Source organism: Sinocyclocheilus anshuiensis, unplaced genomic scaffold, assembly GCF_001515605.1.
Source record: "Sinocyclocheilus anshuiensis isolate Anshui unplaced genomic scaffold, SAMN03320099.WGS_v1.1 scaffold321, whole genome shotgun sequence".
NCBI classification, from domain to species: domain Eukaryota; kingdom Metazoa; phylum Chordata; class Actinopteri; order Cypriniformes; family Cyprinidae; genus Sinocyclocheilus; species Sinocyclocheilus anshuiensis.
In genome coordinates this window covers 326,148-344,501 of record NW_015537948.1, presented here as the reverse complement: position 1 = coordinate 344,501, position 18,354 = coordinate 326,148, and the positions used below count along the sequence as shown (strand labels likewise).

The 18,354-nt window shown below is 36.7% G+C and overlaps 1 protein-coding gene across 3 annotated transcripts in view; it reads left to right on the top strand.

The window, feature by feature from the left end:
• LOC107664351 (protein HID1-like) overlaps positions 1-17,533 on the top strand; it is a 26,382-nt gene extending 8,849 nt beyond the window's left edge. For all 3 annotated transcript variants that reach the window (XM_016454905.1, XM_016454897.1, XM_016454913.1), the window contains 16 exons: positions 1,119-1,241; positions 2,574-2,680; positions 3,196-3,312; positions 5,392-5,599; positions 5,762-5,818; positions 5,912-6,052; positions 6,132-6,222; positions 7,874-8,025; positions 8,143-8,221; positions 8,570-8,734; positions 9,723-9,950; positions 10,039-10,184; positions 10,262-10,354; positions 15,755-15,846; positions 15,925-16,083; positions 16,866-17,533. In XM_016454905.1, the coding sequence (XP_016310391.1) occupies positions 1,119-1,241; positions 2,574-2,680; positions 3,196-3,312; positions 5,392-5,599; positions 5,762-5,818; positions 5,912-6,052; positions 6,132-6,222; positions 7,874-8,025; positions 8,143-8,221; positions 8,570-8,734; positions 9,723-9,950; positions 10,039-10,184; positions 10,262-10,354; positions 15,755-15,846; positions 15,925-16,083; positions 16,866-16,929 (2,022 nt within the window). In that variant the 3' untranslated portion in view covers positions 16,930-17,533. The remainder of the gene's footprint in view (positions 1-1,118; positions 1,242-2,573; positions 2,681-3,195; positions 3,313-5,391; positions 5,600-5,761; positions 5,819-5,911; positions 6,053-6,131; positions 6,223-7,873; positions 8,026-8,142; positions 8,222-8,569; positions 8,735-9,722; positions 9,951-10,038; positions 10,185-10,261; positions 10,355-15,754; positions 15,847-15,924; positions 16,084-16,865) is intronic.
• The last annotated feature ends 821 nt before the right edge of the window (positions 17,534-18,354 follow it).

Below are 18,354 nucleotides of genomic sequence, written 5' to 3'. Positions count from 1 at the left end.
AATAGATAAGATCCCTAAAGTTGCAAAGACTAAAGTCTCAAACCCAAAGAGATATTCTTTATAAAAGTTGACTCGTCCACAGGGTTGCCAGGTTTTCACAAGAAAACCAGCCCAATCGCTACTCAAAACTAGCCCAAAACTAGCCCAATCGTGTTTCGAGGCGGTCCCCAGTTAAAAATCGCGTTCCAGGGGGGAAAATACACTTTTTTGGTGGGGTTCCCCTGCTAAAATTCGCATTCCAGGGGATAAATATCAATGTTATTGGAGTCGCTTCAACCCGCGGACATGAAAAAGAACCCGCGGCAACTGTGATAAAGTAGCCCAATTCCGCGGGAAAACCGCGGACTTGGCAACACTGGCGCTGACCCAGATCTGGCGTGATGACGTCATTACGCCGGATCTGGGTCAGCACTGCCACATACTGTTGTGAACGCACGTCCACAAGTGACGCAGTAGAGACGAAAATGTGGAATAATGTCGTTATTTTTGTTTTCTTTGCGCAAAAAAGTATTCTCGTAGCTTCGTAACTTTACAGTTGAACCACTGATGTTACACGGACTACTTTGTCGATCATTTTGGTACTTTTCTGGACCTTGAACGTGGTAGTTACCTTGCTGTCTATGGGAGGGTCAGAGAGCCCTCATATTTCATCAAAAATATCTTAAATTGTGTTCCGAAGATGAACGAAGGTCTTACGGGTTTCGAACAACACGAGGGGGAGTAATTAATCACAGAATTTTCATTTTTGGGTGAACTAACCCTTTAAGTGCATTCAAAAATAGCAGTGTAGGATTATGAAATGCACTCAAATTAATGTCCCTCACCTCAAAGATGATATATTCACACAAGCACATTTGTTCAGTTTTATCATGCATTATGTCCTAGTTGTGGTTGGTTATTTGCTCTAAGAGAAATCCAAATTTCTACAAATTAATTCTAACCCTTCCTACATAGTCAGATTTTAAATATTATCATCAAATAATAGCTATAATCAAATAAAATATATACTATAGGTAAAAAACAATACATAATAATTAAAAAAAAAAAAAAAAGTAAAGTAAGTCAGTTGAAGTAGCATTTTGATTTTTAGTGATTTTTTTGCGCTTGTCTCTGCGTAGATGGATGATATGGAGGATGAAGATGAAGGTGCCCGTCCTCTGGCGGAGTCTCTCTTATTGGCTTTGGCTGACTTGCTCTTCTGTCCAGACTTCACTGTTCAGAGCCACAAGAAAGGAAGACCTGTGAGTTCACTACTGTCTGTCAAAATGGATAGGAACAGAAGGATACATTAGATTTTGTAGTCCAACATCTGTACAAGTTACATTTTTAAAGAGTGAAACCTTGATGGTATTGTTAAAGCAAGGCTTTAAAAAAGGAACCTATACATTAATAAAATGTTTTTTTTAAGGCACCCTGTTAAAACTGTATTATTCCATAAATATCCACTTTTTTAAGGATTAAGCACTAAAAGTGTGTAGGCACTTGTAGTATCTGTTGGTTTAAGTCTATGGTTGGGTGAAATATAGTAAATGAGTAATATATATATATATATATATATACACATATTAGGCCTAAATTTAAGATTATGTATTTGAATTGCATATAATATTTCTGTCTATTTTTACACAGGTTAAACATAAACTAATAAACTTAAAAACTGGTTAAGAGACTTATACTTAAGAAACTGCTAAAGACACTTGACCCTCTAACACTAGCACTCTCTGTTATTTTTCTATTGCTTTGGATAAAAGTGTCTGCCAAATGATTAAATGTAAATGTAAATAGAAACGAGACTTCTGTAACAGTACTAATAACCTGAGTGTGGTTTAAATAACCAGTAACAAGGTTTACATATTTGACCTCAATAAATCCCATTTGTTTAAATCTCATATATTTTAACTAATTGAATATTGCTTGTTCCACAGCTAGCCATATTTTTAACTCAATAAATTTAGTTGTTTTCACAATGAGCAGATTTGTGCTGATTTAAAAATTTTGAATAACTGTTAAAACAATTTGAATAAATGTGTCGTAAAAATAGGAGTAGTAAATTGCAAAAAAATACATGCAAATAGTTGTTAATAAACTATGCTATGTTTTTTTAAGTGTGTCTTACCTTTTTCATTTATGACTGAGAAATATGCATCACATTAAGTTAATTTATGTTAAATCTGTGTAATCCAAATGGATATACAATTTAAATACGTAAATCTTACATTTAGGCCTACATATTTCTCTGATTTTGCTCTGGTCTTTATCAATTATTTAGTCTTTCTCACTTACTGGCTATGGGATTGTTGTGTGGCGATGCTCTTATTGTGACCAGTCTTTAGAAATCACACCAAATAGAATGAAATGGCTGAATTATCAAATTAAGCATTTGTATTAATTGTATAAAATAAATGTATCAGTGTTACTCAACCTCAAACGGTAACAGGTTAACAGCTTTATTAATGATTGACAATATGTCAATAATGTAATGAAATGCTCTTAGTTAATTTGTCCCATAGTCTGTTTGTGTGCAGTTTTCAGTAAATTCAGTCTCAGGTTGAGTTTCTGTTTCTTATGTACAGGACTCGGTTGAGGACATGAGGTCACTGGACAGCTGTGAATATATCTGGGAGGCTGGAGTGGGTTTCGCTCAGTCCCCCCCACTCAACTTCATCCATGATATCAACAGGTGAGAGTGACATTCCCACAGCCACGTGTGTTTATTTGAGTTTCCATGGTGACCTTTTAATCAGTAAGCACACAAGACACAAGAAAGGGGGAAGTCGTGGCCTAATGGTTAGAGAGTCGGACTCGTAACCCAAAGGTTGCGGGTTCGAGTCTCGTACCGGCAGGGATTGTAGGTGGGGGGAGTGAATGTACAGCGCTCTCTCCCACCTTCAATACCACGACTGAGGTGCCCTTGAGCAAGGCACCAAACCCCCAACTGCTCCCCGGGCGCCGCAGCATAAATGGCTGCCCACTGCTCCGGGTGTGTGTTCATGGTGTGTGTGTGTTCACTGCTGTGTGTGTGCACTTTGGATGGGTTAAATGCAGAGCACTAATTCACTTAAATGGCCACACTCACTTAAAAAGCCCGCACCTGTTTTTCCACCCCAACCGAGATTCAGATCAGTTATTTAAAGATCCGATTGTTTACCGTGCAGTGGTGCATGTTTCACTTCTCTGTATGTGGTGTGTTTATAGGACTGAGCTGCTGAGGTTACTGCTTGCCTGTTTCTCAGAGGCCATGTACCTGCCGCCAACATCAGATAACAGTATTCTCAACCCCTGGGTCACCTTCTTCTGTTCCACTGAAAACAGGTCCGTCTCTTTATGACACGCAAAAGACGAATGCACAACACAACACACAACACTCCCCAATTAAACACCCAGAGACTTACTAGCGGTGTTTGCTAAGTTGAGCCTCTAATCCTGAGTATTAAACGCTAGTGTGTAAACTTCAGTGTGGCCTCTTTTGATTTGGGCCTGGAGGAAACCATCTAGCACACAGCCAGCACATCCTAGCAACCGCGTAGCAGCACAGAACACATTAGTAACAATATGTTAAATAAGTATTCATAAGTATTTTTGCATTGCTTTCCAGTGCATTCTTAAATCAGGATACATTTACTTAATTAACTTTACTTACTCCCGAGTTTTTTCCCTCCATTTCTGTCACCGATGGAGTTTTGGTTCCTTGCCGCTGTCACCTTTGGCCTTTGGGGATTCTTAATTTCTGGCAATATTGTCAACCCGATTGCACAGATACTATTTGAACTGAACTGAGCTGGGTGATGACATCACTGAATCAATGATGAACTGACTTTAACTGAAAAATTGAGGGTTTTCTATTGTCCTCTTGCATTATCGACACACTATTTTCCTGTTTAAAGTTATAGTTCACCCAAAAATGAAAATTACCCCATGATTTACTCACCCTCAAGCCATCCTAGGTGTATATGACTTTCTTCTTTCAGACGAATACAATCAGAGTTATATTTAAAAATGTCCTGGCTCTTCCAAGCTTTATAATGGCAGTGAATGGGTCTTTTGGACTATTGAAAAATAACACCCATTCACTGCCATTATAAAGCTTGGAACAGCCAAGACATTTTTAAATATAACTCTGACTGGGTTTGTCTGAAAGAAGTCATATACACCTAGGATGGCTTGAGAGTGAGTAATTTTTAATTGAAGTAATTTTCATTTTTGAAAACTATCTCTTTAATACCGTAAAGCTGCTTTGACACAATCTGTATTGTATAAAGCGCTATATAAATAAAGGTGACTTGACTTAAGAAGGAAAATGACTTAAGATATCGGGACTTGTATCCCGAAAAAATGATAAAAATGTGATGCTTAAAAAAACAAAACAAGTTGATGTAAACTTAATTCAAAGGGAAATAAGAATATTTTTCTTAATCCATTAATATGTATTTTGTTTTGTTTTAAACAAAAACTTACTTAATTTTTATATATTTTTTAGAATGCAAACCTACACAGTTTTGTTAGTTTTTGCTTAAAACAAGAAAAAAAAAATCTGCCAATGGGGTAAGAAAAAAAAATCTTAATTCAAAGGGAAAAACAAGATTATTTTTCTTGCCCCATTGGCAGATTTTTTTCTTCTCATTTTAATAAAAAACTCACTTAACTTTGAAACTGTTTTTTCCCTCAGAAAACAAGATGTATATCTTCAGTCATTTTGCTTCTCAAGTATATGTATCTTAGATTTAAGAATGTTTGGATATTTGTAATGTAAAACGAGACAAAAATACTAAGTAATTTTTTTTTGTGTGTGTGTTACCATTATATATGTTTTATTCCCTAGAATTCCACCTTTTAATTCAAATGATAACATGCATATGAACGTATGTCATTACTAAGATTTCAACTAAAGGGTCTTAAAATTAATTTTACTTTCTAATTCATAGGCATGTAGGAAGTAGGAACACAACATTTGCATGATGACACAAAACTTTTAAAAAATCATATATGATTAAAAAATATATCTAAATTAAAAGTTTTTGTTTAAAACAAGACAAAATAGGGGTAATAAATAAACTTAACTGTCACAAGATTTCTTACTCCTTTGGCAGATAGTTTGTATTGTTTTTAAGAAAAAACAATATTAACTTAATGTTTTGTCATTTTGCTCTTTTTAAAATAAATGTATCTTGATTAAAGAATGTTTAGATATTTGTACTGGACAATCAGTTTTTTTTTTTAAGTGAACACCCTAGCATCTAACTAACAACATCCTGGCATCAATCCAGAATTCCCTAGTAAATGTACTATCGTCATGCAGTCCTGAGTTTCGTACCGGCAAACACCACTCGCATTGTCTTATATAAATGTCAATGGAAAAGTGTTGTAAACATTGACAGCCTCTGCTTGTTTCAGACACGCTCTGCCTCTCTTCACCTCCCTGCTGAACGTGGTGTGCGCGTATGACCCGGTGGGTTACGGGATCCCCTACAACCACCTGCTCTTCTCTGACTACCGTGAGCAGCTGGTGGAGCAGGCCGTGCAAATCCTCATAGTGACCCTGGAGCACGAGGGCGGACATCCGTACCGCCCACCCTCCCCCTCCAGCGTGGTAGACCAGGATGTAAGCACACCACACCCCATAATGTACACAACATCCACTCACATGGAGTAAAGGTCAATAAAAGGCAAAGGATCTGGATACAATCGGGAAAGACAGAATGAATAATAATAGTCTAATGGTCACTGTGTGAACTATAACTTCTCTTTTTCTTTTTATTCGTAGTCTATTGGTCCAACTAACCTGTTTGTGAATTACCTGTCCAGAATTCACAGGGAGGAGGTACGGAGAGCCTTCATCTTAGTATATGTCAAGAAAATACAAAGGAACTGCATTGTTCTCCTTATGTTTGAGCTGTTTTCCTTGTGTCTGCAGGATTACGACTTTGTGCTGAAAGGTTTGGCGCGCCTGCTGACCAACCCACTCACTCAAACATACCTGCCCAACTCAACCAAAAAGATCCAGTTTCACCAGGAACTGCTTGTCCTTTTCTGGAAACTCTGTGACTTCAACAAAGTAAGAGATTAGGCGCTTAAATACAGTCATCTCCAAATAATGAATAATTCGCACGTAATTCCCGTCTTTACTGTTGCAGAAATTCCTGTTCTTTGTGCTGAAGAGCAGTGATGTGTTGGACATATTAGTGCCTATTCTGTATTACCTGAATGATGCCCGAGCTGACCAATGTAAGTGTGCTGAAAGGAAGATTTTAAAGGGATAGTTCATCCGAAAATGAAAATTCGGTCATCATATACTCATCCGCATGTCTACTTCCATTCATCTTCAGAAAACATATGAAGGTATTTTTTATATTTTCTCAAACTTTTTGCCATTTTTGCCATATCCATTTGAGGTATATGCAACCAAAATATATAAATTGACACTGTAGAAGAATCCCACGATTTAAGTCTTCTAAAGAGACACGATTGCTTTATACAGATTTTGTATAAATATTGATCAACGCACATTCATAGAGCACATCAATTATGGTAAATGGAAGATCAACCACACAAGAAGAAACTTCATTTGTTCTTGCGAAAGCTCACATGTGCTTGAGTGACATGTGAGATCAAACCACATTTGAGCTTCCATTTACCATATTTATTTATATTTATAAAACGGATAGTTCCGGACGGTCCTTGATTCTGATTGGCTGAGCCACGTTCTAAGCTGTTGTAAATTACTCTACAAACATACACCTTTGTTTATGTTTGTGTGTTGCTCGGCAACCACTTTGTTGCAACCACAACTGATTCTGAGGAACTACATTGTTTGGTGGAACAATAATGTTTTTATTTATATCATTACACTTTATTTGTTCTGTTTTATTTTGTGAAACCTTACTACATATATGGAATAACCGCTTTATAAAAGCAATAAGCCCCGTGAAGCTGTGGTTTACAGTGATTTTATAACAGCTAAGGGGGTTTTACCTAACAACGCCCCGTAGCTGTTATAAATTCACTTTTTACTACTTGCTTGGAATAACCGCTTTATAAAAGCAATAAGCCCCGTGAAGCTGTGGTTTACAGTGATTTTATAACAGCTAAGGGGGTTTTACCTAACAACGCCCCGTAGCTGTTATAAATTCACTTTAAACCACGGCTTCTTGGGGCTTATTGCTTTAATTTATTCACATCTGCGACCCTGGACCACAAAACCAAGATAGATAAGGGTCAATTTTTCGAAATTGAGATTTATACATCATCTGAAAACTTAATATCCTAATGATTTTTGGCATAAAAGAAAAAACAATAATTTTGACCCATACAATGTATTTTTGGCTATTGCTACAAATATACCCCAGCGACTTAAGACTGGTTTTGTGGTCCAGGGTCACATTTTATGTATGAATAAAAGGTTCAATTAAATCTGTTCATCATATAAAAGCAGTCATGCCTCTTCAGAAGACTTGGAATAAACCACTCTATTCATATGAATTAATTTTGCATTGTCTTAGTGAATATTTTGAAGTGTCAACATTTTGGCAGTATGGACTTCCAGTGGGTGGATAGAAATCTCTCAGGTTTCATAAAAAAAAAAAAAAGTATATTAATTAATTTAATTTATATTTCAAAGATTAACTGAAGTCTTACAGGTTTCAAACAACATGAGGGGGAGTAAATGATGACAGAAATTTCATTTTTGGGTGATCTATCCCTTTATAATTTTTTCTCCCTGAAGTCCACCGATAACGGTTTCCTACATCAAAAATGAACTATTTAGTTTTTTGTCTCACTGACCCTAGGAACAGCCTGTTTTTGTTACTTACTGTACCTTGTAAGATCTCTATTAAATGGCTTCTGTGATGCTGTTATTCTGAATGTTGAACTTCAGCACGGGTCGGTCTCATGCACATCAGCGTCTTCATTCTGCTGCTGCTGAGTGGAGAGAGGAACTTCGGTGTGCGTCTGAACAAGCCGTACTCGCTTCATGTCCCTATGGACATCCCTGTGTTCACGGGCACACATGCCGACCTGCTCATCGTGGTGAGACGCTTGCCTGCTTCAGTTTTGCAATTCACATAAAAGTTATTTTTGTGTCTGGTTGGACTATAAAAACATATAAGATGTTTTGAAATCTCTAAAAACTGGTCATGTCTGAAGGTTTTCCACAAGATAATAACCAGTGGCCATCAGCGTATACAGCCTCTCTATGACTGCCTGCTCACTATTGTGGTGAATGGTGAGTATTAAGGTTTGCACAGGGCTTTACTTGGATTCAGATTTTAATCTGTTGTTATGCCAGAAAAAAAACTAGAGGTGACACTTTATTTCTTTCATGTGGTAAGAGACTGAATGAATTATTCCACTTAGGGTGAGGCCATTTTCATCAAAGAGAACAAGTCCAGTTGGTTTCCTGAGATCAGAAAGGGCTTTATTTAAAACGGAATGGTCAGATTAATGTAGAATGAATGCTTACTGTAAAACAAAATAAATAAATAAAAATCTCCAGAATGTTTCGTCTGTGTAGTTTTGGTGAGTGACAGTCAAACGTGTTCTTTGCGTCACATAATACCTTGTCCCTGTTTAGTGTCTCCCTACCTGAAGAGTCTTTCCATGGTTGCGGCCAACAAGCTCCTGCATCTCCTGGAGGCATTCTCCACCACCTGGTTCCTGTTTTCTGCACCTCAGAATCACCACCTGGTCTTCTTCTTGCTGGAGGCCTTCAATAATATCATTCAGTACCAGTTTGATGGTAAGATCGACAATCGCGTTAATCTTTGCCAGGTAAATTCTAATTTTGAAGGAGCCTTTTAGACACTCTGTTGCTATTCTGCCAACTCCATGTCCATGTGGTACTTGGTGCAAATTACCGATTGAAACTCTTTTTACATGTGACAAGTATTTGACTATTTGCATTTTTTGAATTTTTTTTTTCATAAGGGCAGTTTTTATAATTGCTTTATTAAATGTATCGGAGTTGTCTTTTATGTCAAATACTTAAAATTAGCCAATTAATTCAGTCAGTTAAATCAGAATACTATAGACTGATACCAATAAAATGTTATCAATACCAACAAAACCTGTCCTTGTGCTACAGAGGTGGAAAAGAAGCTGCATACCTGTATGTTGTTCGGCATTTATGTTGTTAATACAGTTTAATGCCACTCAAAGGTGCCATGCAATTATTTACAAAACGATTGCATAATGTATGTATATAAATGACAGTTATTAATAAATTATGGAATAAATTATCTACAGTAAGCAAGCAAAGAACATTCCCCATCGCTGACTTCAGTCTAGCGCGAGTTATGCACTCTTGCTAAAAACCCAACTGCAAACTAAATCTCTTATTTACATTGTATCTGCACATTAATGTTTATGATGTTAGAATTTGTGAGAGTTCAAAATTTTAATTTTTTTTATTTTTATAAATAGAATAGAATTAGAATGAAAAGTGCTAGTATTAATAGGTCAAATATTTACGAAAAAGATGTATCTTTAGTCATTTCTTGAAAATGGCTTAAGACTCAGCTGCTCAGGTTGAGTTAAGGCAGGTCACTCCACCAGCTTGGAACTTAAATCAAAACAGTCAAAATAGATTTAGTTTAGTGGTGCAGGGGAAATTTTAGCTCCCTTATCTTGAATTTGTGGGGCATTTTGGTCCACTTTGGTGGAATTCTTGCCTCAGGTCTCCGTTAATTTCCTCCCCTGACCCCCAACTCTGATAATGTTTTGATCAGGTAACTGTAATTTGGTGTACGCCATCATTCGGAAGCGCAATGTCTTCCATCAGCTGGCCAACCTGCCCTCCGACCCCACCACCATTCAGAAGGCCTTGCAGAGGAAGAGGAAATCTCCAGACGCTATTTCTCGCACCAGCTCGCAGGAGACTGTGTCCATGGAGGGCTCACAGCCAGCTGTGCCGGCTGAACCCGGCACTCTGAAGGCCAGTCTGGTGGCCATGCCAGGTAGCTTTGCTCATTGGTGTTAACCAGTTAATATGAGACAGTGGCACTTTGTGTGAGTTGCTTTGAAAGACAGACTAACTCTCTTTAGGCATTGATAAACTGACGGAGAAGTCCCAGGTTTCAGAAGACGGTACTATGGTAGCTGTGCCACAGACAGAATCCCCACAAACTCCTGAACACAGTGCTGCAGCTGGAACCAGTGACACAGAGTCCATCTCAGGAAGAGACAATGAGGTTAGTGGAGCAGACACACAATCACATCCATGACTTGCTCTTCAAATGAAGGTGATAACAGTAATGCTTCTTTCCAGGATGTCTTCTACACTGAGGCAGAGATGGCAAGGAGACGTCTGTCCAGCTCATCATCATCTGTCATCAGCCACTGGAATCCTAAGCCAGACTGGGTAAGAAGACCTTCGTCATCACAGCCTTTCTTATCAGTGTCCTACAAAGGTCCTTTTTAACCCTTGAGTTAAAGAAACTATTTACCCATAAATGAAAATGGTCATTATTTACTTTCCCTCACGTCATTCCGAACCTCTTATGTTCCATGGAACACAAAAGGAACACAGACGTGGCTAAATAAAGATTCTTCAAATTTTCTCGCTTTGTTTTCCATGGAAAAAAATAAGAGCATACAGGCTTGAAACAACATGAGGGTGAGTAAATAATGACAGAATTTTCCTTTTTGGGTAATCTTAGTCCTATAATATAATGTGTTTATCTTATTCCATGTTTTAAAGAATTCATACTTTACTCTGGCTCCTGGGTCGGGATTTGAAATTTCACACTCTACATTTGTAAACCCTTAAACTTAACATGTTAATAACATAGATTGGGCAAATACAACATGCAATGAGCGCATAACCTCTTTTATTCAAGTCAAGTCAAGTCAAGTCACCTTTATTTATATAGCTCTTTATACAATACAGATTGTGTCAAAGCAGCTTTACAGTGTTAAACAGGAAAAACGTGTGCTGATAATGCAAGAGGACAATAGAAAACAGTCAGTTTATCAGTTAAAGTCAGTTCATTGTTCATTAAGTGATGTCATCATCCAGCTCAGTTCAGTTCTCTTCCAATAGTGTCTGTGCAGTCAAGTCAACAATGTTGCCAGAAATTAAGCGTCCTCAACTAAGCAAGCCAAAGGCGACAATGGCAAGAAACCAAAACTCCATCGGTGACAGAAATGGTGAAAAAAACCTTGGGAGAAACCAGGCTCAGTCGGGGGGCCAGTTCTCCTCTGGCCAGACGAAACCAGCATGGCATGGTTTAATTCCAGGCTGCAACGCACGTCAGATTGAGCAGATGATCCGTCTTGTTCTCGTGGTCTTGTGCCGATGGTTGTCGAGAAAAGTGATCGTGTGTTATGTGTATGCCAGGTTAAAGAGATGGGTCTAGATTTTAAACTGACAGAGTGTGTCTGCCTCCCGAACAATGCTAGGTAGATTGTTCCAGAGTTTGGGTGCTAAAGAGGAAAAGTTGTTATTATCAAATGGCCAGAGTTTTGGGATTGCAGCGGATGAAAAATGCAATCTGAGCTCGCTCAAGTACTGTGGAGCTAAACCATTCAGGGCTTTATAAGTAATTAGCAAGATTTTAAAATGTATTCGTAGTTCAATAGGGAGCCAGTGCAGAGTTGACAGAACCAGGCTAAAATGGTCATACTTCCTTGTTATAGTAAGAACTCTAGCTGCTGCATTTTGGACCAGCTGGAGTTTGTTTATTAAGCACGCAGAGCAACCACCCAATAAAGCATTACAATAATCTAACCTTGTGAAAAGCAACATTCCTATTACTGATCCTTGTGGTACTCCATACTGCACTTGAGAATAATATGATACTACTTCATTCAGTGCTACAAGTTGATGACAATCAGATAAGTAAGATTTACACCATGCCAATGCAGTTCCACTAATGCCAACATAATTTTCTAGTCTATTCAAAAGTGTTGTGGTCGATAGTGTCGAACACAGCTCTAAGATCCAGTAGCACTAATGTACTATGATACAGACTAAATCCTGACTGGAAATCCTCACAGATACCATTTTTTTCTAAGAAAGAACGTAGTTTTGAAGAGACTATCTTTTCTAGTATCTTTGACAGAAAAGGGAGTAGGGCTGCACGATATTGGAAAAAACTCATATTGCGATAGTTTTTTTTTTTCCTACGATTATATATTGCGATATGAAAAAAAATCAGATGACTTCAATAGCTCTATTTGGATGAAAATAATCAATGAGTGGGGTGATTTTGTAGGCGAGTAAATCAGCATAGGAAATAAACAAATTACAAGCATAGATAAATAACAGACCTCGCGGAGCCGGCCCGAGCCGTACCGTGCCGTACCATGCAGTGGAAAAGTGCCAAAACCTGGTCAGCCAGAGCATTGCATTAGACAGGCCTAAACAGACTTCACAACGACCTTTAAAACGACCACTAATTTCAGGCTTCAGACTATTACTGAAACAGAAAGCCTTTCAAAATGTGTGTGTTAGGGCTGAACGATATTGGAAAAAACTCACATTGCTATATATATATATATATATATATATATATATATAGTTTTCACTATAAATTAAATCTAATAAATCTGTGTTAAAGCTACAAAAGTGATTTTTCTTTGTTGCTTTTTTAATGAGACTTAATAACAGCCAGTTTGAAGGTTTTGGGGACATATCCTAATGACAATGATGAATTAATGATATTCAGAAGAGGACCTATGACTTCTGGAAGTACCTCTTTTAGTAGCTTAGATGGTATAGGATCTGACATGCATGTTGTTGGTTTAGATGATTTAACAAGTTTATATAATTCTTCCTGTCCTATAGCAGAGAATGAGTGGAATTGTTCCTCAGGGGATCTACAGTGCATCTGATGCAATACTGTCGCTGACAGCTGCATGGTTATAATTTTATCTCTAATAGTATCGATCTTGGAAATAAAGAAGTTCATAAAGTCATTATTGCAATGCTGTTGGGAAATGTCTGTGCCTGCTGATGCTTTATTTTTTGTTAATTTAGCCACTGTATTGAATAAAACCTGGGGTTGTGATTGTGTTCTTCTAAAAGAGATGAAAAGTAAGCAGATCTAGCAGTTTTTTAAGGCTTTTCTGTATGTTGAAGTCCTTTCCCTCCATGCAGTATGAAATACCTCTAATTTTGTTTTCTTTCAGCTGCGCTCCATTTTCCGGGCTGCTCTCTTTAGGGTGCGAGTGTGCTCATTATACCACAGTGTCAGACTGTTTTCCTTAATCTTCTTTAAGCGTAAAGGAGCAACCGTATGTAAAGTGCTAGAAAAGAGAGAGTCAGTAGTTTCTGTTACACCATCAAGTTTTTCTGAGCTATTGGATATGCTGAGGAATTGAGACAATTGAGCTGAATTTGCAGCTTTAGCTATATGGAGTATACACGAGACTAGATAATGATCCGAGATATCATCACTCTGCTGCAGAATTTCAATTCCATCAACATCAATTCCATGTGACAGTATTAAATCTAAAGTATTATTATGACAATGAGTAGGCGCTGACATGTGTTGTCTAACCCCAATGGAGTTCAGAATGTCTATAAATGCTGATCCCAATGCATCTTTTTCATTATCAACATGGATATTAAAATGGATATTAAAACTATAATTGAAACCAGACCTCTGAGAAATACTGAAAATATCACTATAAACTGTAGTAACACCTCCCCCTTTACCTTTTGGACGCGGCTCATTTTTATAACAGTAATCTTGGGGGGTAGACTCATTTAAAGTAATATAATCATCTGGTTTTAGCCAGGTTTCTGTCAAATAGAGCACATCTAAATTATGATCTTATCATTTACAAAAAGTGCTTTTGTAGAAAGGGATCTATTATTCATTATCCAAACTTTATAATTTGTTTATCTGTATTATATCTGTTTTTTTATTTGTTGAACATCAATTAAGTTGTTAGCCTTAACTTTGTTTAGATGGTTTTTGTATTTGCTAGTTCGGGGAACAGACATAGTCTCTATAGTATGATATCTAGGTGAAAGAGTCTGAGAATTAACTGACTTCTATGATGTGAGTTTATGATGCATGTGCCCACCTCTTGAAAGAGGAATCAAACTTACTCTCAGTAGATTATAGCATAGATTTTAGCATTTCTGTTGAGTAGTATTGATTTTTTTCTTTCTGATAAAGAGAAAAAGAAATAACAGAAATATGATGATTATTTTGAAAAGATGTCAATAAACATTAAAGTCTTTTGAACTTGTATTTTATATATACAGTGGTGTGAAAAAGTGTTGGCCCCCTTCCTGATTTCTTATTTTTTTGCATGTTTGTCTCACTAATGTTTCAGATCATCAAACAAATTTAAATATTAGTAAAAGATAACACAAGTGAACACAACATGCAGTTTTTAAATGAAGGTTTTTATTATTAAGGGAAAACAAAATCCAAAACTACATGGCCCTGTGTGAAAAAGTGTTTGCCCCCTAAACCTAATAACTGGTTGGGCCACCCTTAGCAGCAACAACTGCAATCAAGCATTTGCGATAACTTGCGATAGGCCACTCCTGGGAAGGTTCTCCACTGTTGCATGTTTTTGCCATTTGTGAATAATGGCTCTCACTGTGGTTCGCTGGAGTCCCAAAGCTTTAGAAATGGCTTTATAACCTTTTATAACCTAGATCTCAATTACTTTCTTTCTCATTTGTTTCTGAATTTCTTTGGATCTCGGCATGATGTCTAGCTTTTGAGGATCTTTTGGTCTACTTCACTTTGTCAGGCAGGTCCTATTTAAGATATTTCTTGATTGCGAACAGGTGTGGCAGTAATCAGGCCTGGGTGTGGCTAGAGAAATAGAACTCAGGTGTGATAAACCACAGTTTTAACAGGGGGGCAAACACTTCTTCACACAGGGCCATGTAGTTTTGGATTTTGTTTTCCCTTAATAATAAAAAACCTTCATTTAAAAACTGCATGTTGTGTTTACTTGTGTTATCTTTGACTAATATTTAAATTTGTTTGATGATCTGAAACATTAAAGTGTGACAAACATGCAAAAAAATAAGAAATCAGGAAGGGGGCCAACACTTTTTCACACCACTGTAGTAAGTAAAAAATATAAAACATTGACTAAGAAAATGTTTTAAATTTAATATTAAGTGAACATTCTACTTTCATTTTATAGCTAATTTAGCTTTTGTTTGTGGTGAAATTAAGTTGTAAAAAGCCCAAAAAGTATTATACTGATTGGCATTAATTAACATTTTGGCTTGTGTCTAAAGAAAATATATTGATTAAGGATATGGTCTTTATTATAAATAATCTTTTTATTTTGTAAGAATGTTTATAAAAAATAAAAAATAAAAAATCAGTGCAAAAAAAAAAGTTACCATGAAAAGAAAATACACTTCAATTTTCTAAATGCATGCTATTGATATTATGTGAATAATTCATGCATATATTTTTATTTTTTTTTATTTCATATTTCCTTAAATCAAAATATCATAACTTTGGTGACACATGCAGGACTTGTCCAGTGATTTAGTCCCCATAAACCATGCTCCTGCAAGCTTAAATTCATCTGCCTCCCATCTCCAAATCCAATCAACATCCGACTCCTAGAACCAAGTCCCCGCCTGACATTTTTTTTCTTTGTCGAGAATCCATTAAACTCATATGTACGTCACAATAAAGAAGAAAATATCTGTCAGTACTTTAGTTTCATTGCGACTTTTAGTACAACTCGAAAGTTAACAATTTCAAGTATGAATAAAGCCCATGAGAGCTCTCTCTCTCCCCTGTTGTCTGGACTCATATTGCAGGTGCTGTCCTGGAAGAGCAAACTCCCACTGCAGACCATCATGCGCTTGTTGCAAGTACTGGTGCCACAAGTGGAAAAAATCTGCATTGACAAGTAAGAGGAGAGATAGTCATTGATGGATGCGTGTAGTTTGTTTTGATGCTGTGAAATGGTACTTTGTTCTTGAATTAGGGGTCTAACAGATGAATCTGAGATCCTGAAGTTTCTTCAGCATGGCACTCTAGTGGGTCTGCTGCCTGTGCCCCATCCCATTCTCATCAGGAAATACCAAGCCAATGCAGGAACTGCCATGTGGTTTCGCACGTACATGTGGGGAGTCATTTACCTGCGGTTAGTATGATATTGCAGTTTGTGCTCGGTTTTCTCAGTGGGTGTTTCTGGGCATTTATCCTTTCAAGCAAAAATATGACAGATGTTTTTAAATCTAACATATTATTCAGAAACCAAATATTCATCTTGAAATAATTTAGAGCAGGATTTGATTTTATCTGTTGGGATTGTATTGGACATGTTGGGGGTAAAACAGGCTATGATATTTTGAATACAATTTTTATATTCATGTGCATTTGATTGGATTGTGAAAAAAGGACATTCATTCTATTTTTTTTCACGCCAAAATAATGCTCCTAAAAATAAGCATAAATAATAATAATAAATAAAAATAACCTTTTTTTTCTTTGGATTTTGAGGGAACAAATGTATAAATCCTGCACACTACTTAAACTTGCATTATTACAAAATTTTAAATTCTGTATTTTTGATATAGAATATAAGGCTGCCTAATTGGAGGTGGAGCCTTTGTCATTATTAATAGCTCTTAAGTACTCTTAATAAGTTGTTGCATATTTTGACTTTTTTTTTTTTTTTTGCGTTATAAAATATTTGTATGATCAAATTTAAAGTTTGTGTAGTGTGTGGGATTTTTTTTCTAATTCATATTTGACATTTGTCCAGTGCACCTATGAATGATTCAGGTGTGCGAGGCACTGTATTTTCCTTTTGATTTTTGGGTAAAATATGTCCGGCATATGTTTTTGGCATGTTTAACTCAATTCAGCCAGGTAAATAAAATACATTTGCGAGTTTAACATTGTTCTGTCTTTTCACTGTAGTAATGTGGATCCTCCCATCTGGTACGACACCGACGTGCGTCTCTTTGAGATCCAGAGGATGTAAGATTGAGCTGTAACCTGTCGGTCCCCGACAGCCCGCCCTGCAGACTTCATCTTGCCTTGTCATTTCACTTTAACCCGTTCCACTTCCCCAGAGAAGAGGCGACACATCATAGACTGTGAGACTCCACGAGAAGTGCCCATACCTGCCAGACGGCCTATCAGTGGTCTGTTTGCCCTGGCTGGTGTACAGATGATAAAGTGTCTAAATATAAAGCATGCGCTCTGATAGTAAAAGCATACTGTGGTCAGCAGCTTAGGCAGCCCAGACATGTGAAACTCTCTCACTGTGGTTTTTATAGGAACAAGGTGCTTGTTATAAGAAGGAATGCTATTTATAGCATCGAAAACCTTGTGAAAAATTTCTAGGAAGTTGTTAATTTAGAAGCATTGACCTCTAGATTGTATCATCACCACAAGAGGGCGATCTTGCTAAATCCTCTTTTTTTGTTTTTGTTTTGTTATCTGTTAGAATATGTGTTTACATGCATACTATCAAATTTCACTATAGTTATGTCGGGTATGAAGAGTAACTGGAAGGAAAATGAACAGAAAATCAAAAGCTGGTTTAGAATAATTGCACCAGTATTCATATACATCATGAAAATTAAAAAAAAAGTTGTTTCCAAAGTATTATATAGCAGTTGTTTGTTGGTATACCAATATCTCTATTTTTGTCTGCATATCAGTTTTGCTAATGAGATACTGTAAATATCGCTTGATGTTTAAAGTAGAAACGGTGTCTATGTATATGAAAAATATGAAACTATCCAATGTTGTCAAATGGCAGAACGATTAGCTTATGGTTACTGAATTTCTGCATATGTTCATCATATTGTTTAAAGTGCCGATGACTGTAACCAGAATGTTTTTCTTCATTTGTGGCAGTATTTATAAGAGTGCTTGTGGAACAGATCAAGACGTTGCATTTGTACATGTATTATAATGTTTGTGTATTTGTGCAAAAATTGTCCAAATATATTGAGAGGATGTAGAGTACAAAAACACACTTGTCGTTGTGTCACGTTTCCTGTTCAGACCTCGTTTATCCATAAGGAACAAAAGCATAAAAAAACAGAGAGTACAGCAATATGTTTGCTCATTTTAATCTGGGTACACGGTGACCAGAATAAACAGAAATTGGGAATTCACAGGCGCTAATGAAAAGGTGGATCTCTGGTATTACTTCTAGAGGATTTCACCGCAATGCTAACGGTCAAATGCCTGTAACAGGATTAGGCCATATTTCAAATGATAACTGACATTATTCTCATATTTAAAAAGATTTCAGTTCAACATGGTCTAGATGTCCACACACACTAACATATACACATCGTTGTATTATACAATAAAAAGGTTGTAAAAAATAATACAATTTCTCTTTCAGATAAAAATACACCATAAAAAATATCTCTATTTTACAAAGATA